The sequence below is a fragment of the Myotis nattereri genome (genome assembly GCF_964212035.1).
Source record: "Myotis nattereri genome assembly, chromosome: 13".
In the NCBI taxonomy this organism is placed as follows: Eukaryota; Metazoa; Chordata; class Mammalia; order Chiroptera; family Vespertilionidae; genus Myotis; species Myotis nattereri.
Genome location: NC_138088.1, coordinates 52,940,974 through 52,964,990, shown reverse-complemented (window position 1 = coordinate 52,964,990; position 24,017 = coordinate 52,940,974). Strand labels below are relative to the sequence as shown.

Genomic DNA, 24,017 nt, shown 5'->3' with positions numbered 1-24,017 from the left:
AGATATGCTTAATGGAATGTCACCTTGCAGAAGTTCCCACCTTTAAAATTTTGCTAAAGCTCAGCTTTCTAATGAAACAGAACATTCTTCATTTGCAGGGAATGCTAGTCCACAAACTATGAATCTAAGTACATCACATGTCCAAAAATATAGTTAGCCCAATCTTTATGCCTTACAATAATAGGCAAGAAAAAAAGAACAATTAAAACAAGTATCCTTGAAATATGCCACTTTTAAAGTAGCACACTTCAAGATTATAGTGTAAGAAATAAAAATATATGTTATAAACAAGGAAAAAAGCTAGAGAGTTAATGCCAAATACTAGTACTTGCTATAACTCAAAGAATGTGGATTTACTACTAATAAAGTCTACATAGGCGATACATATTCAGCAGGACTACTTTCCAAAGGGTCACTGGGAATTGTCTCTGAATTTTATAATTGAAGATACGAAGCTTCTGGTTTCTAACGAATATTAACAGATCTTATGTTGTATGACGCATATGACTAAAAATAAAACTTTATAAATATACCTTGCTACATTTTTCTGAACAGACTGACAGCTTTCGGGAGCAAGGTGTGTGTGTGGGGGGGGGGGGGGGCGGGGGGGGGGCAGTGACTGGATGAAAGAAGGTGAAGAAATTAGCCAAAGAACGTATATGCATAACCCATGGACACAGACAATAGTGAGGTGATGGCCAGAGGGGAAGCAGGGTGGGTACTGGGTGGAGATAAGCAATGGGGGTGAGGGGAATAGGGAACATCTGTAATAGTGTCAACAATAAAAATAAAGTTAAAATAAATAAAATGAAAGGAAAAGCTGTCCAGAGACATGTTTTAAGTGAGGAAAATAAAGAACAATATTTACACTGTACCATTTGGGTAAAAGAATACTCATAAAAACAAAACTATAATTTTGTTTCCACTTATGCCTGTAAATACTTGGAAACGAAACTGAAGGATGCCTATCTCTCAAAGTGCAATCTGAGAAGAGGTGGGCTGCAAAGAGATTCTTTTAATGTATGAGAGAGTATTCCTTAATAAGTTAAAGCATTTTTAAAATGTTACCTTTGAAAAATAAAGAAAAAAATGTCAGAAGAAAAATCAATCAATCAATCAAAACATCTCTCCTCCATGACATACACCCTTCCTATCACATACATCTTATCCTTCAACCATAAGGCTGGTATTTCTCAAACAAATTGGATTTAGTCAATTATTTTAAAGTAAAATAAGTCAGAAGAGAAGGACAAATACCCTATGATCTCACTTATATGTGGAACGTTAAAAAACCAACAAGCTCATAGATACAGAGAACAAAGTAACTGGTGGTTGCCAGAGGCAGGGGCTGGGGTTGGGGGGAAAATGGGTGAAGGGGTCAAAAAGTACAAACAGCTAGTTATAAAACAAATCATGGAGTTGTAATGTAGAGCATGGTTGACTATAGTTGATAATACTGCATTGCATATTTGAAAGTTTTAGAGGGAGTATATCTTAGAACTCATCACAAGAAAAATAAATTTTGTAACTATGTATAGTGATAGATATTAACTAGATTTGTTGTGGTGATCATTTTCACAATATACACAAATATTGAATCATTATGTTGTACACCTGAAACTAATATATATTAGACCTCAGTTTTTAAAATGCCCTCAAAGCATTTCAAGAAGTATATGAACTGTAAGGTTATTTCAAAATAGATTTGATAAATTATTTCCAAATTTTTTATTAATGTTACTAGGAACTGAGTATATGTTAATATTCCAAGAAGAGAAAATAAATAGTGTCAATTCTTCTTGGAAATTTCTTATAAAATGATATTTTGATACCATATTCCATCTTGTATGAAAATATTTTCCATAAACTCTCTAGAAAATTGAAACTGTTTCCAATTTTTCATTTATCTTCCACCTACCTTAAATATTGATTTTAGTCCTATTAACCATTAGCGTATTATTTCAAGCAAGTCAATATCTTGAAAAATGGCATAATTCAAAAACTTAACTCACAATGTACACATACACATGCACAAAACATACATATATACAAATGTAGCAAATGTTTAGTGTTTTTATTATGAGTTTTTCAAGTTATAAAATAATAATACTTCAAAAAAATTATTACATTATATGCCCTGTTTTTTCAGTATATTTCGTCATATGAGTTCTTCATAAAATAATGCATTGGTTTACTGTGCAAAATATGAGATGTAATATAGAAAACCTTACTACTAAATCCACATACTAAATGAGTCCTCTACCAGTTCACTTTTGAAATCAGTTCCACTTTTACTTCCAAGATTTAGTGTAAGTAATGCCTTAAATTACAAAAAGAATTCATTTAATATTTATTTTACATGGCTATTCATTGCCAATAATTATAGTATTATCAGCATATTTACATAATAAAAATAAGTATAGCTGTTACCTGCTGAGTATATTTTTGTATTTCATCCAGAACAAATTCTACTTCTTTTGAGGATGTTAATGAAGCAAGGTTTCCGCTAAGATTATAGCAATAAAGTTTTGCATTATCATAGCTTTCTCTACTGGTATTGATTCTGAGACAAGCATCCCCAATATGATTCCATCCTTCTCCACAAAGATGAGCTAGAAAAAAATAACATCTTAATTTTAGATTTCCAAAAAACATGTGCATTTTTTCATTTATTTCAAAATTCTAAATAGAATTTCTGTATTTAGTTAAATAATTTTAACAATAAAATATTTAAATATGTCAATATACTGGACAAAATTTGTCTAATAAATTAGTACATAATGAGAACAGAAGAACCTAATTTTTTCTTCAATTTTAAACAAAAGGTATAGCTCCATAACATCTGTTAAAATATGTTGACTATTTGCTAACTTTTCTCTGTAAGTCTAGTGTATTGGCATATGGTATCTAACAAGTAAAATGACTACTATATTACTATATTTACATCCTAATGTCCAATTTACAAAATAGAAGCGCACTCAAATAAGAAAATAACAGCATATAACAAAGCTATTTCAAAGTTATTCCTATGACTGTAGCTAATTGTCTTCCCAATTTAATTTCCATAGTCCAGGTATATTATTTTGATATAAGCTTGGTTCTTTGAGTCTTTAATTATATTTTTAGGGAGAAAATTCTCATTTCATTATATTTCTGTAAGAAGCTATAATCTGATTTTTAATATTTCTTTTTACACAGCTCTTCAGGTCTTTCTAAAGTTTAAACACACTATTCAGTAACAGCGATTTATCTTTAGAGTTCAAACTAAACTTAAAACAGTACACCAATTTTCTAAAACACAGATTCATGCCCTAGCTGGTTTGGCTCAGTGGAGCGTCAGCCTGTGGATCAAAGGGTCCTGGGTTCAATTCCAGTCAGGGACATGTACCTCGGTTGCAGGCTCCTCCCCAGCCTGGGCCCTAGTCAGGGCTCGTGCAGGAGGCAACCAATCGATGTGTTTTTCTCACATCGATATTTCTCTCTGTCTTTCCCTCTCTCTCCCACTTTCTCTAAAAATCAATGGAAAAATATCCTCATGAGATGAGGACTAAAAAATAAACAAATAAAAATAAAACACAGATTCATAAATACAAAGGTATGCACTAGTGTACACTAATTAACAAAGCAGTATTTCCTTAACACCCTGATCTATCAAGTCTGACTACATTTTAGTTTCCATATCACATTAAGTAGCTCTGTGCCTCCAGCCCTTTCAGCCTTGGATGCATCAGTGCAGCCTTTAGGGATTGTTCTAGCGCTGCTGTTCTCAAACATTTTGGTTCAGTAACTCTGGAGGACTCCACTGATCTTTTCTTTCCCCGTTTCACATGTATTGGTTTTGACCACATAAAAATTGAAGCTGATGATTTCAAGATATAATTGTTTTATTTAAAATTATAATTTAAAATTCAGACTGACAGTTGGACAGAGGGTAGCTGGTTTGCGTGACTAGGTGAAAAGATGAAGGGCTCAAAAAGTACAAATTGGTAGTCACAGAATAGTCACAGAGATGTAAATGACAACATGGGAACAGAGTCAATAAAATTGTAATAATTATGAGTGGGGCCAGGTGGGTACCTGAAATATCAGGGGGAAGGCTCTGTGAAGTGCATGGCTGCCTAGCCACTATGCTGTCTGTACACATGAAACTAACAGAAAAACATTGACTGTAAACTGCAATTGAAAATTAAAAAAAATAAAATAAAATAAAATTAATTACAAATACATCCAGCTTCTAGGATGCTTTGCCCCTTATGCCATATTCAGGCCTAATCTCTCCCTGAGAAAGAGTGGCTGAGAGTTCAAATTGGGGCCCTGCATCAAAAAGTTAAGATGTGCTGATAAACAGAAGGAGGAGGAGGCAGAGGCCAGGGACTAAGTAGAGCTTTTAAAACGTCATCGCAGAATCTAGGGTGTGGGTATTGGGTGTCCTCTCTAATATTCCTTCCATTTTTCTATATAGTTGAAATTTTCCCTATAAATGTTCAGAAGAAATATTACACCTTTAAATAAATAATATATTTAATTTTTTAACTATTATCTCCAAATAAAATAGTGTATAGTGTAGCACTGTTTTACATTTGTGCAAATCTGTTTAATATAACTGTTTTCTCCCATCTGCTTCTACATTCAATCTATTGAAATCATATATTGCATAGCTTTGGAAAACTCCATAGTAAATGCATGCATGAGAATTTAAAATGCAAATAATATCTCAATATTATTATTTTGACCTCATGGACATGCTAACGGGTCCATGAACAGGAGACTGTTCTTTAATAACTGCTGTTCTATTAATTTGGGTACCATGAATAAGACACAGTGCCTGGAACATAGTAACCCCTCAATAAACTGTAATTATCACTTAATAAGACTGTGTAAAACACCTTTGGTTTCATTTTCAGGCTACACATACAGCAATCTTCCTGTGTTCTAGAATCTTGAAGTCCCAATCACTTTAAGGAAACAGTTTAAAAGTTAAATTATGGCTTTTTCTAACATTACTGAATCAAGGAAGGATTTAGATATTTTTTGCCAGCCCCCCCCCCACCTTTTTTTCCTGAGGCCAAAAATAACTGGCTGACAAACTACCCAAGTGAAAAACAAGCAGGGGCCTTTGGGGCTAAACTAAGGCTTCTGTAGTATTGAGCACCAACTCAGCTTTAGCGTTAAAGGGATAGCAGTTAATTTGGTAAATGAGTTTAGTGAGATAAATTCAAATTGCCACGTTTACATGAGATCAACTTAAAAAATGCAATTCACAAATTATCATGAAAGAGTGCAACTGCTATAGCTGGGCCTCCATTTAGGATTCACTTCCTTGAGATGAGTAAAAAGAAAAGCACACTGTACGTAGACCCGCTTGATTGCTCAGTAAATAGGAACCCAGAACAAGGAAGTCAGTGTATAATCAAATACTCCACTGTGTTTATTGTACTGTACTTATTCTTCTTCAAAACATTAGCCTGGTCAAGTGGAGCCCTTACACCACACCGAAGTCTTTTCCTGGGCAATGAGTGTGTAGGGACTACGGAATATAACTGCTACTGCTTTCGAAAACCTCACTGATAACCAAATTCCTTTCTTACTGAAGCCGTCTTCCTTTAAGTGCACACATTCCTTCCAGTCAAATAGGGTTCTGGCCCAGGATTTACTCTGTCTTCTTAAAGAGACTTGTAAGTATTTTTATCGATCTGTATGTCGATTTTAGAGTTTAACACTTAGAAATCAATATTACTTTCAAGTTTAGTGTCATCTCACTACTGCTTCTCAAATCCTGCCCAGTGCATTCCTACTCTCTAATTTTCTCAGTGAACACACACTTTACTATAGCACTATTTAAAAACACTACAGGTCAGTATGTAAACAACGTTTAAAATTTGAATAAGCAAACATTCCAACATTTCAATGATACTTTTAAAGCAATCTAATTTTTATTTAATTACATGAACTTGTAAGAAAGACATACATCCTGGGATGGAATTTTCCAATACATTTTAAAACTGAATAGTTTCAGAAAATTTTTATGAAAAAATAAATAAAAAGCATGGATTGGAAAAGGCAAAAAACTGAACTGGTATAGAACACACAGTTAATAGTTACTTCTGCTTTCACAAGACATGCAATCTGAGCAAGTCACTAAACTAGTGTGCGTGTCTCAGTTTATCTGTATAACAAGAACATGAAACTGGTTAAATATCTATATTACTTTTTAATTTTCTGATCTTCTCTTGTATATTTAAAAAGAATCATAGTTGGGGTCTATTAAGAAGAGTGTTAACTGTAAAAACTAAATTGAAATTGATTTTTAAAATAAGCTTTGCTCCCATTTGTGCAACTCAGATTCTCATTAAATCATATATTTATTATAAATGTTACAATTTATAATAAAAAAAGCAGTTAGTAAAAAAACAGTTCCCAGAATTTTAAAAAATGGCAAAAAACAAATCAAATGTCAAAATATCAACATTTGTTCAAATTTGGCAATCAGTAGGAGTGCTTATTATTTTCTATGCTAAGATATAAATTTTGAAAACTGGAAGAGAATTCTGATCAAGTCAATAGTATAAAAATAATACAAGAAACCTTAAACATCTTAAAAGAATTGGAAGCAAATGTACAAATATTCTTGCAGAAACAATGCTATTACTACTCCAATATTATTGCTTATGTGCTACTGATTTAATTTTAGAAAATGGAATGTTCTTACTCAAAGCTCTTTACTACAATGTTACTCATCTGTGGACTGTAAAACTCATTTACCAAACTGAAAATTTCACCTGGTAAAGCCTGGCATTCCTGTTGTCTCTGATCCCACTGGCAATTCAAGTTTAGTGAACAGCTTTTACAGCTGGTAAGTTTGTTACAAATCTGCTCATTTCTCACATGGCATTTGGTGTAGTTTTTCACAGACTAGAAAGTTAAAAGATAAAACGTTATTTTTCACCTTTGTACAGCAATGATTCTTAAACCTCAGTGTATATAAATTACCTGATGAACTTTAAAGTACAAATTTCTGACTCCTGTTCTACTTAATCAGAATTTCTATTTATTTAATAATTTATTTAAACCACAGTTCTTGGAATTGGCAGTGTGCTTATTGAAAAAAAAATGTGGCAAATTACACAATTTAAAACAGAAACCATCTAATGAAAACATTTTCTATTGAATTTGATAACAGGCTTCCAATTCAATAAATAAGGTCAATACACAAAGTCTTGTCTCTTAATGATCACATGAAAGAATTCTATGTCATAATGAAACTATCATACAAATCCCTGGGAAAGAAGTAGAAATGGTAAGTAGTAAAACTTAAGAGATGCTTTATTAGAATTCAGTACAATTTAAAAAGATAAATTATTATCTCAATAACAAACTAATTTTACTCCCACAGGCCTAAATACTGGTTTTGGTTAATTGATGTTTCTCCTGTATTTGTCACATTGCTTTTATCCAGGCTGCAAACAACCGGCAAAAGTTACATTGTGATCAATCCTACTATAGAATGTAATCATATTTCAACTAATTCCAGCACTAAAAGGTTAAAGGTTAAAAAAGAAAACCAACCAGGCAACATAGGAACTTTAGTGGCAGCTCCCTACATACACCAAGATTCAGGCCGTTCCCATATTAACAACAGCTATGATAAAACCGACCTGGTGAAAATCAGACACTAACATTTATAGCTTAACTCTTTCTGTAACTCTTCTTTGAGAAAAACTGAGAAAGGACTTAATGCTACATCCTGGCCCTATTACTACTTTTGTTTTTCTCTGTGGGTACAAATGTGTACCTCAGGCTTTCTCATATAAGGAAGCTAAATATTTCTTTTCAGCCAGTGATTTTAACAGTTAAAATTTAGTTATAACTATCCCACATATAGAAACAGTAAAAAGCAATTTTCATCCTCTTACATACTTTAAATATCACCCCACCAAATATTTATAAACTATTATACTTTCCTACATAAAACACATGGCAGTCATCTCCATTCCGAAGATATTAATTCCTTCAGAGCAAATTACATATACTATAAGGTAACATATAAAGTACATAGGAACTCATATTTATCTTTATTCATCCTAAAAATATAACAAAAGATATAATTTTTAAAATCTCAAATGACTTTGTGACTTTTACTCAACCATATTTTCATTAGAAACATATTAACTTTCTTGTCATTTAATCTAATTCATACCTTTTTGTTTTCATATAATAAATAGATCTTAGTGTTGGTTTATATACTCATTATAGTTCCAAACATTTGCCCTCTAACTGAAGAGAAACAAATTTAGCTGAATAATCTGACAAATAGAATAGCCTATAAAAATGACCAAGAGAATGGATGAAGAACATTTTAGAATAAGAGAAAGAATAACAGATTAAGGCTGCCCTTAGAATATCAATGGTATAATTAGAGTCACCATCCAAGTAACTATACTGCTCTTCATTAACAACAATATAGTCATTTATTGGCACTGAACCAATACAATAGATGAAGCTACATTTCAATTACACACAGCACCAATTTAATCAATTATGGAAGGAAGTTGACTGTTATTCTGAAACATGGCTGGCATTTTTGGGTCTAATGAAGCAGATGTACGTACATTATAAACCAGACTATGAGGACTAACCACTACTATATTGATCTTCACTCTAACATAGATATAAATTCAAAGTGAAAATATGTGAGAAGCAAGCAGGCTAGCTAAACTATTAGAGCATAATATATGCAACTTGCAGTAAATATGATTAAATAATGATCAATAGATATCATTTACACTAAAATCTCATAGACCTTTCTGTACTCATTAGCATTTGGTTTAACTTCACCACCAGACACTGTGATAAAACTGTCTAAAAGACACATCACATCAAAGTCTAAATTATAAGTGAGGACCATCTGCTCACTTACACTACCTCACCCACCGCTTTCCTTGTTAACACATTATTATCAAAAACAAAACATAAAGAAAAAAACACTTTATAAAATGAATATACTTGACAGCAACTTATTTGACAAATTTTTTTAGATATGCACATTTTCACTGAGTGTTAATGTCTAAACACAAATTAACTCAGGTTTATTCAACACAGCTGTAAATAAAATCTGCTTGCAATTTTTATCTAATAACATTCTCCGATTTAGTCCCTTATGTCCATGCTTGACTTGTATTTCCACATGACTCACTAAAATAACTCATTAGATGAATATTAATCCACGTATAAAAAATGTAATTCAAATTTTCAAAGAAGAGTCATGTCATATTAACATTAAACAAATAACACGGAAGTGTGTATTGTTATTAAAGAAACTTACCCCACTGGAATGTATGCAGTGTGGAGCAAAAGTCAGTTTCCAGTTGTTTGTATAGAAAATAATACAATAATTAAGAAATAATACAAGAATAAACTCCGTGGTTCATATACTCACAACTATAAACCGACTTTGGCCCCATCTTGTATGAAAGCAAAAGGATTCAACCCAATGAGTCAATAACTGAAAATTTTCCTCCACTGTAAGTTTTGAGTAATGTTGTAGACTAGAATCATCAAAATTAATGTTTGGAAATATGACTGGTACTGGGGAAGAATTATAGATGATAAGAGTTTTTACTTAGTTCTCAAACCCTCTTTTCTTTACCTTTACCACTACCTGCTATCTGTAAAAACAAGTTGATACTTTCGTTGATTAATAAAAATTCAGAAAAATATACATTGTATTTTGTTGAAAATCTGTATGCATATTATTTAGTTATTTAAGCTATAGCCCAACTTGGGAAACTTTAATCCAATTAAATACACTTTTTAATGCTTTTTAAATTTTTCTTTCAATTTGCTAATATCTAAAAAACATGGGGCATTTTTTACTACCCACTTAAAAGGTAAATTTTTGCTGCACTTAATCAATTTTCATCTGCCATAAATATTAATTTTTGATTTTTTTCAATAGTCTACCTAAAGTAGGAGTTAATCCCATCACTACTGACATTTTGAGCCAGATAACAATTTTGTGGAAGGTCTGTTCATGCATGTAGGACATTTAGCAGCATCCCTGGGTTCTACCTAATAGATGCTAGTAGCAGCCTCAGTGAACTCATAACAACCCAAATGTCTACACACATTGCCCAATGGCCCTTGGGGTACAGAACAGCCTCTGGCTGAGAACCACTGGTCTCAAAACAGATAAAAGGCAAACAGCCACTATCAATACCCCAGGTTAAACTTGCACACAAAGTGTATCAACAAACACTATCCCATACCACTATTAATGCATGTCTGCAAGAACCCTCTGGAAATTATTTCAGGTAATTACTTATGTAACCCTATTTCCATCACAAAAGACAGCGTTTATAGTTAATAGTCCTTTTATAATCAGCTTTGTAAGAATTTTCCCAATGAGAAGTTATTGCATTTAAAATGGACCCTACACTGACAAAGCCAAGCAACAAACTACAGAGTGAATTGACAACATCCTGAGAGCGATTTCCTATGTGTTTTCCAAGTGCCTCAATGTGTAAAGTGATTATTTTACAGTGCGAATAGCTGGTAAGCTAACGATTATAAAGCAGCACCGTTAACAATGTCACCCGTAAGTACTGACCACACTGCAGTTGCTGTTGGCTGAAATGCACTTCTTGTCATCACACCACTGACACCCGTTGGTATTGGCAGTGCAGCTGGCACAGTCTGCGTACCTGTAACACCTGTCCTCAGAAGCAGCTGCAATACAAGCGGGAGACAGAAACACATCGGGATCGAAAAAAAGGAAATGTCACACGTCTCGATTCACACATTTTTAACATCTGTTCAAGAACCAGTAAGACATTTTTAAACCGTAAATATGACCATCAATATAAAAAAAAGTTCAATATGAAGTCAACTTTGTAGTTAATTGTGTTACAGGGTTTATATACCTCCTGCCCTCATCTTAATTACTGAATCTACCAGGATCCTATAGCCAGTTAAAATGTATACATTATGGAGGAGGGAGAAAAGACTCACGGGTTATTTAGTGAGCAAACTATATTACTATGGATAAAAAAGAAAATATTACAACGAATATTGTTTATCATTCTTCATAAAGATATTTGGAGACATCTGAGTTAAAGATTAGCAAAATTTGAAAATACATTTGTTAATTGTAGCATTGCAAATGTACAAAACTCACCCATTTAAAGAAAATTTAACAATTTTTATCCTAGTCATTCATTTATAAATAATATTTACTAGTAATTTTTCATAAGTTAGATTTATTTATTCAATATTTTATACAAAATATTAAACTAGAACATTCATCAAAACTGAAGAAAAAATTTAACTTCATAATCTGGTATGGCAATAATTCAGGAAGAAAAAACAATACCAAATGCATAATAAATTACTTCATTTTATTTCTTTGAAGCAAACAATATTTCCTAAAAATGATTATTTGAAATCATTTTTTACTTACATAGGAAAATAATTCATATATATGATCATGTTATATATAAAATATTGATATGTAATATTATATGCAGAATTTTAAAAAGAAAACTAAAGGTAGTTAATAAAGAAATTAAATTATTAATTGCTGTCTAGTGCAAACATTAGATTTCTAATCAGAGGATTATACATTTTTTATTTCTGAAGGCTACTAAGGTACTTCTTATAAGCAGGGTACACTTCTGATTCTAGGCAAGTAGAGAAGTTCATGCCAGAGACTGGGGAAAGGAAAGGGAAAAAACAACATTTACCTGTTTTAGGAGGGCACTTTGCTCTAAGAATATTATTCGTATTCCCAGATTCCCAAGATTCACAGTAACTTTTATTCCAAATACATTTTATCCCTGGACCAGCATTTTTACAAAGTTCTTCATTTCTAAAAGCCTTGCAATTTGGAGGCTTGTATACAAGGATATCATTAAGGAGCACACTGGAAAATCCTCCAAATATATACATCGACCTAATAAAAACAAAACAAGAATCTTAAAGAAGCAATATTAACAAAATTCACTGTTTAATGTACTAGTTTTATAAATAAATTTATATGTATATTGAACATCATTTTATCAAGGTAGGTAACTATTTTTTTTAGAAATAGATAACAGCAATCCTATATAATAAAATCCTAATATGCAAAGCGACCAAAGGATGAAACGACTGGCGGAATGACCGGTCACTATGATGCAGAATGACACCAGGGGGCAGACACTCCCTGGTTGGGGACAGCTCCTGCATTGAACGTCTGCCCTCCCCACCCCAGAGGAAGGCAACCTGCAGTGTCAATGGGGGGCAGGGCCGGCCAGTGGGTGGTGCCAGGCCACCAGCCAAGGTGGGTACCAGTGTGTGGGGGGGGAGGGGGGCTGATCGCCCCGCCTGCCAGTTGCCCCGCAGATGGCCCTGATTGCCGGCCAGGCCTAGGGACCCTACCCTATATATTGGGAACAGTCTCTTAGATTTAAAAATTAAAACCTGGCAAGGTTACTCTAACACTGAGAGAAACAGGATGATGCAGCGATGACATGCATGGACTCTGGCTTACACATTTTGTGGTCAGCCCTGATTCTTACACTTACAACTGTGTGACAAACCCAATTACTTAACTTCTCTCTGCTTCAGTTTTTCTACCCATACATGGGGAAAATGGTACTACTGCCTCAGAAGGATCATGTTATGTACTACTTTCTATAATCAGGGCAAAAAAATGTAGCTGCCCATACAACAGCAAGATGCCTTTCACCTGGATGAAAAGTATGGTCACTGGTGCAAACAGCGTCCCAGATTACGAGAGGGATGTCTGACTGCTGGTTTAGGCATGACATCCCCCTAGGGGTCCCGGATTACGAGAGGATGCAGGCCGGGCTGAAGGAGGGAGACACACACACACACACACACACACACACACACACACACCATGCATGAGTTTTGTGCACTGGGCCTCTGGTATATAGATAATAAGGCACACTTTAGAATTGCTATCTAAAATTATAATTTTTAAATACATAAAATTTAGAAATTAGATAAGGAGATCTTATTATAGAGTTTTAAAATCCCCTTATAAAATTCAAAAAAAAGCAAGAGTAGACCTTGGCCAGAAAGCCCAGTGGGTTAAGAACGTCACCCTGATAGGACAGGGGTTGTTGATTCAACCCCTGGTCAGGGCATGTACAAGAGTCAATCAATGAATGTATAAATAAGTGAAGCAACAAAAACTGATCTATCTCTCTCCCTCTCTCTCTTCCTCTCTTTCTCTCCCTTCTTCACTCCCTCCCTAAAATCAATAATCAAAAAAAATTTCAAAATTTCAATTTAGAAAGAAAATCCCAAACAATTACTGAATTAGTAGTACCAATGCCAAGGAAGTTTTACAGTCCCTCACAAGAGTATTTTCATTTCATTTCTTTTGTATTCTTTTAAAATGCTTCAAAAATACCTTCTACTATTTAGAGAAGTAAAATAGAAATCAACAAAACAATTTTTCAACAGAGAAGCCTAAAGGTCAGATGTTTACACTCTGAAATTTCATTTATTACTATTTTGAAAGCCAACTAATATCAATTGCACAGTTTCACTGTACAATAGTTAACTTCTACCTGCTTTTAGTATCATATTGGGGAATTTTTACATAATTTGAGTAAAATGGTAAAATAAAATGAACTTATAAGCATGTCATTATGAAATATACATTTAAGCTAATGAATGAGCTAGCATATTTTTACTGTCACTTGTGTCCATATTACCAAATTTTTGCTACAGAAATAGAAAAATCATACTAACTTATAGGAGGAAGGTAGCTTAATGATCATCCACTCCAAATTCCCAGTGGACTTAAGAATATTAAAGTCCAGAGAGGTTAAGAGACATGTCAAAAATCATGCATTAAATAATGACAGAACTAAAATGAATTCTTCTCAAGATCCTTGCTCTCTTCTACAGAAATATGGGGCTAGCCTTTCTATCAATTCAGTTTGATCTTTTTTAAGGAGGTCATTCATTATCTGATCTCTGGAAAAGGGAAAAAAGGAAAGATGACTCTTTTCTAAGTATCTGAAGTTTTGTCTCAGCACCTTTCCTTTAACAACTCCCCTACTCCTTAAATATATTTAAACAAAAGGGAATGGAGGATATGGTTAATGATCCAAAAGGTACTCCACGGTACAGTAGGGATACATAAAATCCAAAGCCATTAAGTACAAATGATATTTTTTAAAAGAATAACAGAATATGGGATAGTATAACTGATAAATGTATTTCTTTTACCCATTAATGACAACTGCAGAGTGTCCAAATCTGTTAACATCTCTATGAAGATTTGGTTTCGGTAATATTTTCCATTCATCACAAGCTAGAATAAAAGAGATCAGAAAAACAAAAGGAAAATGAAATAAAAAATAAAGACAAATACTATATAACAATCACTGGCCAAATTAATGATATAATACCTAAAGTTAGGATGCCTCTCATTAATTTTCCATGACCTATAATTTAGCATTGTTATTAAATTAGCATTATTCCTTAAATAAAAATGACATATCTATAATTCCCACAAATAAATTAATATATGACAATAAAATGAAAGGTAAGAAACTGGGTATATATTTCATATTGGAAAACAATTTTAATGACATATTTTTACCAAATAAACCAAAGTTCATATAGTAAAATAATGCATGAATGTCAATACTGGGCAAACCTAATAGAAAGTTAAATCACTAAATCAAACTCTACATACATGCATACAAACTTAAAATATATAATATTCAGGGAAAGAATATCTAAAAACAGAATCATCAAAATGAAATATTTAGTATGGAACCACAAAAGACCTCAAATTGCCAAAGCAATCTGGCAAATGTAGAAGAAAGCTGAAGGTATCATGCTCCCTGAGTTCAAATTATTTTACAAAGTTACAGCAATCAAAATGGCATCGCACTGGCACAAATACAGGCACACAAGTCAATGAAACAGAAGACAGAACCCTAAAATAAGCCCACGCTTATATGGTCAATTAATCTACAATAAAAGAGGCAAGAATATATGATTGGAGAAAAGACCGTCTCTTCAATAAAAGGTGTTGAGAAAACTGGAAAGCTAACATTCATAAGAATGAAATTGGACCCAATTCTCACACCATTTACAGAAATGAAAGACCCAAAACTATAGAACTCCGCCAAAAAAATAAAGGTGGTAAACTCTTTGACAACAGTCTTAGCCTTAGTGGAATTCCTGGATCACATGGTAATTCTATGTTTAACATCTTAAGGAGCCTCCATACTCTTTCAAGTGGCTATATCATTTTGCATTCCAAACAGCAGTGCACAAGGGCTCCCATTTCTCCACATCCTTACCAACACTTATTTTCTGTTTCTTGATAACATAGAAACAGAAAATAAGTGTTGGTAAGGATGTGGAGAAATGGGAACCCTTGCATTGTGGGTTCGGTTTGCATTTCCCTAATGATTAGGGATGTTGAGCATCTTTCCATGGCCAAAAGAAGTTCTAGCTGACGTAAGGGATATGTAGAACAAATAATGGAGGGGGGACATGAGGAGTATCAGTTGCCAGCCCTGAGCCCAGCTGCAGAAGACAGAGCAATGATCTAGGTGTTTCCATTGAGCTTACAACAAATGTATTTGAAGAAGTAGACTGAGTGGCTCCAAGAATGAATTATGTTGAATATGGAGATGTGCTGACTAAATACATCTTCAGGGAATGCGTGTTGCCCCTTTGCTAGGATCACTATCACCGCCATCATCCAGCTACCAGCACTTGCAGACATTGCTTAGCTCTGGAGAATTTCATAACCCACAGCCCTATGCTCCTGGGAGTGACCCTCACACCTTCACACAATGACAGATCAAGGCTTATTTCATCCCGTGAGCAACAACTCTGATGGGCACCGAGACTGTTAGGTGGACTTGATCTTTCCCTCTGCCCAATCCAGCTTCTTCTTCCCCTTCCCCTTCCCCACAGGACCTAATCAGTAGCCTAAACACCAAACTCTGTCCCACGGTTTGCTTTCCAGAGAACCCCAAAGGTGACAGGGTGCTTCACTGCCACGGTGTAACCTAACCCATTCTGACTGACACAATACAATCAATGCACATTTTCCTTTACAGCTTCTTAAAATAGCTGGCAACTGGTTTTCACTCATAAAATTGTCTGGGAAGAAAAGAATTTAACTTTTAAGCTTATGAAAAGCTAGTTGAGGGAAGCAGTTTTTGCATCCATAGACACAGTATTTCATGCTTGCTGGTATTTGCCCTCCTGCCAGAAATTCTCAACACAATGGGGAGGGAAAAGGTAGAGCAGTTGTTTCGAACCGACTTTCCCTTATCCCTTCCAGCCTTTTCAATAACTACGGAACACAATGATGGGCAAGATAAATTCTGCTGCTGAGTTTTCACATTCTTGATCAGGAGTCTCTATAAAACTTAAATTGGTTTTCCTGTAAGATGTGGAAGTTATCAAACGCCTTAAAGCTCAATATTAAATTAATATGTTGTTTACATGCAGTCTATTCCCATTCTTACATTTGAAAGTCTCTTACATTATTAATCTGACTACAACCTATAATTACGTTTTTTTCCAAGGCGAAAATATGTTTCCAGAGCACACAGGTCATTATCACCTCATAAAGAGTTCAAGGCTGGACAAATTAAAGCAAAATCCACACAGTTATTGACATCATGGAAACTGACAGGAATACCATTCCACAACCACAGAAAAGCCACACAGGATAAAGAACAAAGTATAATATACACTCTGGAATACAGATTATTTTTAAAACATGTGCTACCAGGTGCTAATATTAATTTACAGACTGTACACTCAATACTTACAAAATCCAAAAATTAGAATTACTATTTTCGCAAACTCTAATTTCTGAAATCAGAATGTTGTGCTGTCAAACTACTGACCTATGAGGGGCCACATCATTGCATTAAGAACTGGCACTGGAATTTAGATACTGGTTTATTTCATCATTATGCATAAACAGTACAAGTGGAAAATGCACATTCATTGGCAAACTTTTCTACAAAGACTCATAGTTTTTCATGAAAATATACTTCTGTAATGCTTTAAGGACACATTTTAATACAAGTTCATAAGTCAATCTTAGTTGCATACTTGAAATATGCTAAAAATAACCAAAGGTTGTGTGTACAAGACTCAAAAGTAGATGGATGTAGAGAAAATCTATTAACCATTTGAATACCTTTGTAATAAAAACCAAATTTCTGGATGTTGCCTAAAATCTTTTCCACCAGCCCTTTAATGATGGTGATTCACTGGGTTTTTCCCCAGTAGGTCAAGCCTTGCCAAGTATTCTAAACTCTAATTATCGTGTTCTCAGAGTGTCTCTCTGAGTTTTGTCTCCCGGCACTCATTCAATAAACAGTTATGGAATTTTTACTCTCTGCTAGGCAAAGTGGGCATCACTGTTTGACTTTCAATAATAATTGAAATGATTTTACAGGGTTTTAACATACAATGCTATTTCCTGTTGACTTCAATAAACAAGTCTTAATGTAATCAATTATATTGAATCATGCTTAAATTCCTAGAATAAATCCTATTTGGTCATCATTTATTATACTTTTAAAACATTGTCTCAAAATTCACTTATATTTTAAAGTGTTTCCATTCAATGAAACTCTCTCACTTGTAAACTGTTAAAATCTTCCATCAAATCACCTAAGTGACACTCAGGAGGTGTGAAAACAAACTTTCCGATTCCTTTTGACCCACTGACCCTAGCAAACTAACTTTTATGACAATATTTACTCTCCACAGCCAACTGGTTGCAAACTATAAATATGTCTAATGACCAACTCAGCGGGTATGTTTTTCCCATTGCACCTTTAGCCTCATTATGTACCAGAAGGTTATCTTTACCAGGAAGATCATTTAGTCTTCAACCAAGTGCAATAATAATACCACTAACAATAACAAACATTTTAAAGTTTTCAGATTTAAAATCTGACTTCAAGCTAGATTCACAAACTAGAAGATTAAGTAGTACATCGTGGTGTGTGTTATAATCCATCCAGTTTTGCTCACCAGCCGTGGCCCTTAGCAGCTGCACTCTGGTCACTTTTTAAAATGTAGCTGTCCAGTGTCTAACGTAAGAGAATCAAATTATATAGCTTTTTCCCGCTACAACCTTCAAATGAGATGCCAAGATACAGGCATGTTTGAAAACCACCATGTGCTTCTCCATCTAGCACGTATAATGTAATGAGAACTATGAGGGCAAGGTTATCCTCAAAGATTAACACTATTCACTATTTAAAATTTACTGTGGCAGTAAGGTTGAAATAGTACATTTTACAGCAATGAAAAATTAGTATGAGCACAAATATTCCTATTTGTTTAAACATGATATAACACACGGCAATCAGCTTAAGTGTTCAGGTGCATTCCAGGTAAATATGCCATAGAAGTCCTAGGGCACTGGACCACAGAGAAAAATTAGCAAGACGGCCTTTTCTTTCTTTTCAAAACAGATTTAGTTTATGGGTTCATTATGCAATGACTGTATTTTATTTCCACAAAATATACTGCATAAGGAAAACAAATTACTTTAGAAGGCATATCCTGAAATCTGAAAAACTTTTCCCAGGAAAATATCCCAACATCCGATGCTACAAAACTAAGAAGAATAAATACAGATTTTAGGGGGGAAATTTACTGGGAATTCAACAGACATAATCCAATGAGATCAAATAAAAATATTTATCCTATGTTGAATTGTATGCTTGTGTTATGTTTTTGTTGTTAGTGTTAGCACAGGGCAAAAAAAAAAAATCCTATGTTAAATTATAATGCTATTTAAAATATGTTATTCTTCCTTTAATCTGAACATTTGCTTGAAAAATGAAACTGATATTTGATTCTATCTTTCCACAGTATTAAGAGACATCATTAAACATAATGTGCCTGATAATTTGTTACCAAAATTAAGAACATACTTTGGACCCAACCAAACAACACAGTATATTCAAGTGAAGAGACTAGCACAAGTTTCAGTCGTTACAAAAGCTAGATCCGCTGCTTACTATCCACATAGCTTGGGCAATTAATTGCCTTTCACTCTCTTCAGCTTAATATTCTGGAAATAAGTTTAACACCTCATTATTAGAGAGGTTACAGATATTAGCATATAAAGCCCTAACCCTTAGCATAGTGCCTAGCTCTCAGAAGACACTTAGTAAAGAGTGATTAGAATACAGATAATCTGATCTCCCTCTCTCTCTCTCCCTTTCTCTCTCTCCCCGCCCCCTCCCGCCCTTTCTCCTTCTCCTTCTCTCCCTCTCTCCATCTCTGAAACTAACACCTCAATGTTTTCCCACCTCAGCAAGTTTTTTTCATACATAAAGCCTAGAATACAATAACCACAAACACTATGGAAGGAATTAAAATAAACTCCCAATACGTGGACTACAAAAAGAGCTTAATAATTTTTTCATTAAAGTACAGAAAGTGAGTGGAAGTTTCTAGAATCTTCTGCAAAAATTAAAGTTCAAAATCTCATTTTACAGATTTTTAATAACAATAAAATTCTACACTTTTCCTGGTTGTTTTTTTTTTTCTTATAAGAAAAGCAAACAAAACTTTCATCTACCCCCAGAGAACTAAGCTTACTGTCTCATCGCCACAGGCAAAGCAGTATGTCGACAGCCCCAGCCAGCAGTGAAAGCTCACAAGCCGGCCTCCTTCAGTACTTCACCTGCTCTGCTTTTTTGGATCCCAGGCTGATTTATAAGCCTTCTAAAGGCCGAGACAATCCCGTTTCCATCATGAATCATCACTTCAAATTATTATTTCAAAAAAGTAAATATTTAATTATTTAGGATCTAAAAATCCTGAAGACACATTCTTTATAAAGATTACTCACAGACGACACTCAGCTTAGAGTTAAAATGCATACTTAACTTTATTATTAGGAATTACTTTCTTCCAAACAAACTTATAATAGTTTAAAATCATAGTGTTTATTAAGAGTCTTAATTTCCTTTATATGCTACCACTTAAAATAATTTTCCAAAGTAGATTATGTGCCTTTATGGTGTTTAAAAGCAAAAGTATACTTCTTACATCTATTGAATGTGTTATTCTTTGGTCTCTTTTATTTTTACTTATCAAAATGATTCTTAACAGCTTAAAATTGGTATATTACTTTACACCATCAATGAAATGTGCTCTAAAACATTACTAACTATATTTTAAATATCAGCTAGGTTTTATCTAAAATATGATATACAAAGAAAATATGTTTTCACTACAATAGTCTACTGCATAGCTTAATTTAGTCTTTCAATAAATATATTCATTTAATATTCAGAAATTGGTAGGACTAGAGATAGCAGAATTAAAATTAAATAAATTGTATTAATGCACTGTATTTTGATTCTCTGCAAAAGATTAGTCCATTACTTCCATTCCTAGTTCTGTTTCCATTTTGTCCAAAATCATATTTCTTTAGCTCCACTATCTCTATATTCCTTTCTCTAATTCTATCAGCTTTCTATACCAAGTACATATATCTTTTGAGTTTAGTTTAAATGCATCTTTACTTATCCCCACTATATCTAAAATGCTTGCTTTACTACTATTTATAACTTAATTTGATAGTGCTCTATATCTACCCTTTATCAAAACTAATGGTAACAGTCAAACAAAATAGACTGATACAGTGCTCATGTAGTAATATGATAGAGAAGAGCCTTCAACAAAGACATTCAAACCAGACTTCTCAATTCCCCTGTCTCCACCACTGATTCACCCCCGTCCAACTATTCTCCTGGCTTTATACTCCTACTATGCTGGATTTAGAGAGAATTCCACTCATGGTGTCACTGAATTTATCTCCCTAAAATGGCATATACACATGCTGTCAAGTAATGTATTTAAGAATCCCAAATGAAAAAATTCTGATATTTCCTACTTTATACAATCCTAACAGATACATACCTATGTCATATGCCAGGAAATCGGCAGAAAAACATTTTGCACCGTTACTCAAGGAAGTGTCATTATGGGTATTTCCTCCAAAAATAAGCATAGCTCCATTGATAAGAACAGCTGAATGAAGGTATCTGGCAAACCCACTTTCTTTCAATATAGTCCTACAGGATAAAATTTAAAAATGTATTACAAAAGATAAAAAGACCTCCCTAATTTTATATATATATATATTATATAAAGGATCTAATTTACATATAGAATTTTCCTTGGAAGTGTGAAATAACATGCTCAATTTTTAATAAATGTGTCCTCTAAACTTAGTATTTAAAAATATATAAACGGCCTCTAAATTTCATATTTTTAGAAAGATATTTCCAGATTCATAGAACCTTAAGATGCTTTGACGAAGCACAGTATTAAACATAATGACTAATGATTTTATAATAATTTATATTTTTAGTTTTGTTTTCATTTATAAAAGTAGGAAACAAGTATTCTTAAAACTAGAGGACCAATATCGTCAGTTTTAAATACCAAATAAAAAATTAAATATAATAACTTTACTCTAAACTATATTGTTAAAACTACATAACTCATATGGATCCCATACACACCTTTAACTTCTTAAGTATAATATAACATACAGAAAAGGAGATCTATCATAAGCCTAAAGTTGAATGAATTCTCACAGGATGAACATAACTGAGTAACCAGCGCTCAGATTTACATTATATATATATATATATATATATATATATCCACTGTTCTGATGTAGCAAAGATTCGCACTGCTATCTTTGTACTTTACAAAATGGAATCATATATTTTGTATTCATATGTATATTCTGTTGCTCAAGACTGTTTTTGAGCTACATTCATATGTTGTGTATAACTGAAAATCACAATGATTTTTGAGAATCATTACAAATAATATAAATGTTATTTTCTTTAATTAAAGTACAACTGAGAAAAAATGCTACCAATATATTCTCACCATCATATTTCACCTGAATGAGCTGATATATAATAAAGGTACATGAGGATATGAATCAATGCTTCATAAATGCCCTAAATAAATCCCTGGTACAAAAAAGTCAGAATGTAAACAGTACGTATAATCTAGTTAGCAAGGTATATACAGTATATCAAAAACCATGGGCTATAATACCAATTAATGGTTAAAAAATATGGAGCAGACTTCCAGCATGGCAATATAAGGAGTTCAACAAACATTCTCCCCTAGGAAAGAACTATAATTCATCAAAAAGATTAAAAAAAAACCACTAAGGGTCCAAACATTTTTACTAAGAGCAACCATAAATATTTACTCAAGAATACCTACTAAATTTTAATAAGAACAACAGACCATTATTTCTAACCCATTGCCTGCTCCCACCCTCCCTCCCCCACACCCCCCCAGCACAGACCAGTTCCCCCCCAAGCAAGCATGAGAGCGAAGAACAGAGAACCCCTCCACCCTCAGCTCCTAGTCCAGGCCACTGGATCTAACAGGAAAGGAGATGGCAATGCTTCTCATGTCCGCAACTCTGGGTGGCAGTTCTACTCAAGGAGGAAGCATGAGAGGTCTGAGTGCTCATCCTCTAACTCAAAGGGTGGCAGCTAAACACCAGGCCCAGCAGGCTAAGAACACCAGGGCCGCGCAGTCTTCACCCTCCTCACCTTCTGGGGAGAGGTCCTTGCCAAAGAGGCCAGCTGAGAAGAGCAAAGGCTACCACCCCCACCCAGTGCCCCGCACAAAGAGCAGTGGTGTCACACCAACGGGAACAGGTTACTAATCCCACCTAAAATTCCACAAACTGGCACAGAGCTCTTCCAAGAGAACTGACTTGATATGGAACAGAGAGGGTGGGAAAGTTAAGGGAACGGTCAAAAACCAGGGAGGTTTTCCTGGGTAGCAATTAAAGAGATGGCTGCTAGCTCCATGAGAACCATAGCTCAAAGACCAAGTAAAACTTTACCTGAAGGAGGGGGGATGGAGAGAGGAAGATGAGGACAGCTAATAAGAGCCCAACAGGGACTGAAATTGAAACCAAATGGACTGTGGAACAATTTATGCCCCAAAGCATTGTTGAAAGTTCCAGTGGTTCTCAACCTTCTGGCCCTTTAAATACAGTTCCTCATGTTGTGACCCAACCATAAAATTATTTTCGTTGCTACTTCATAACTATCATGTTGCTACTGTGATGAATCGTAATGTAAATATCTGATATGCAGGATGGTCTTAGGCGCCCCCTGTGAAAGGGTCCTTCGACCGCCAAAGGGGTCGCGACCCACAGGTTGAGAACCGCTGGTTGAAACTAAGAGAGCAATCAGTGAGGAATCAGTGGAGGCTGTCCGGTGATGTGGCACAAGCAGAGACAGAGCTAAACGGGGAAGTCAGGGGGGAAGTCAGGGAGCCCTGCTGAAATTACTGCCATCCCAGGGGGCCTGTGGGCATCGCCCCCAGCTTGCCTCCTCCCAGGAGCAACATCACTGGATGGTGCATTTCGAGGAGGAAAGAGACTTTGCTAAAAGAGTCCAGCCAGGTCACTACACAAATAAAATTACAACAGCCCCAGGGAGTGGGGGAGTCACAGAATCAGGATCTAGAGTTGCTACACCCTATTATCTAAAATGTCTAGTTTTCAGGGTAATCTATTACACGCAGCAAAGAAGGAAAGTGAGACCCATATGGAGGGAGAAAGAGAACAGAAATGCCTTTGAGAGGGCCCAGATGTCAGATGAGCAAAAGAAGACATCAAGGCAGCTATTATAAATATCAGAATTATGTTACAAATACATTCACAAGCTTAAAGGCAATGTCTGCCGACAAGACACTAAGGGAAGTTAGTTCTTCAGTCTTCGATCACTTATTCCAATGCAGAGCGCTGGCAAAGGCAATTATGTAATTAGAAAACAAAGGAGGATGCACAGTTCTTTTCCTAATAAATGTGAAGAGCAGTTGTGACAAACCAGTACATATATAATTGGTCTGTTGAGCTTGAAACATATAGAAATATAATACACCAGGAGTGGGCAAAGGTAAGCTTCGAGATGTGATGA

At 34.4% G+C, this 24,017-nt stretch overlaps 1 protein-coding gene across 1 annotated transcript in view; it reads right to left on the bottom strand.

The window, feature by feature from the left end:
- The window catches only part of ATRNL1 (attractin like 1), a gene marked incomplete at both ends in the record, with an annotated part of 457,232 nt that overhangs the window by 363,202 nt on the left and 70,013 nt on the right, over positions 1–24,017 (bottom strand). Inside the window, 6 exons of the mRNA XM_081105367.1 lie at positions 2,431–2,612; positions 6,780–6,912; positions 10,607–10,725; positions 11,739–11,947; positions 14,245–14,329; positions 20,962–21,116. Coding sequence (XP_080961493.1) covers positions 2,431–2,612; positions 6,780–6,912; positions 10,607–10,725; positions 11,739–11,947; positions 14,245–14,329; positions 20,962–21,116 — 883 coding nt within the window. The remainder of the gene's footprint in view (positions 1–2,430; positions 2,613–6,779; positions 6,913–10,606; positions 10,726–11,738; positions 11,948–14,244; positions 14,330–20,961; positions 21,117–24,017) is intronic.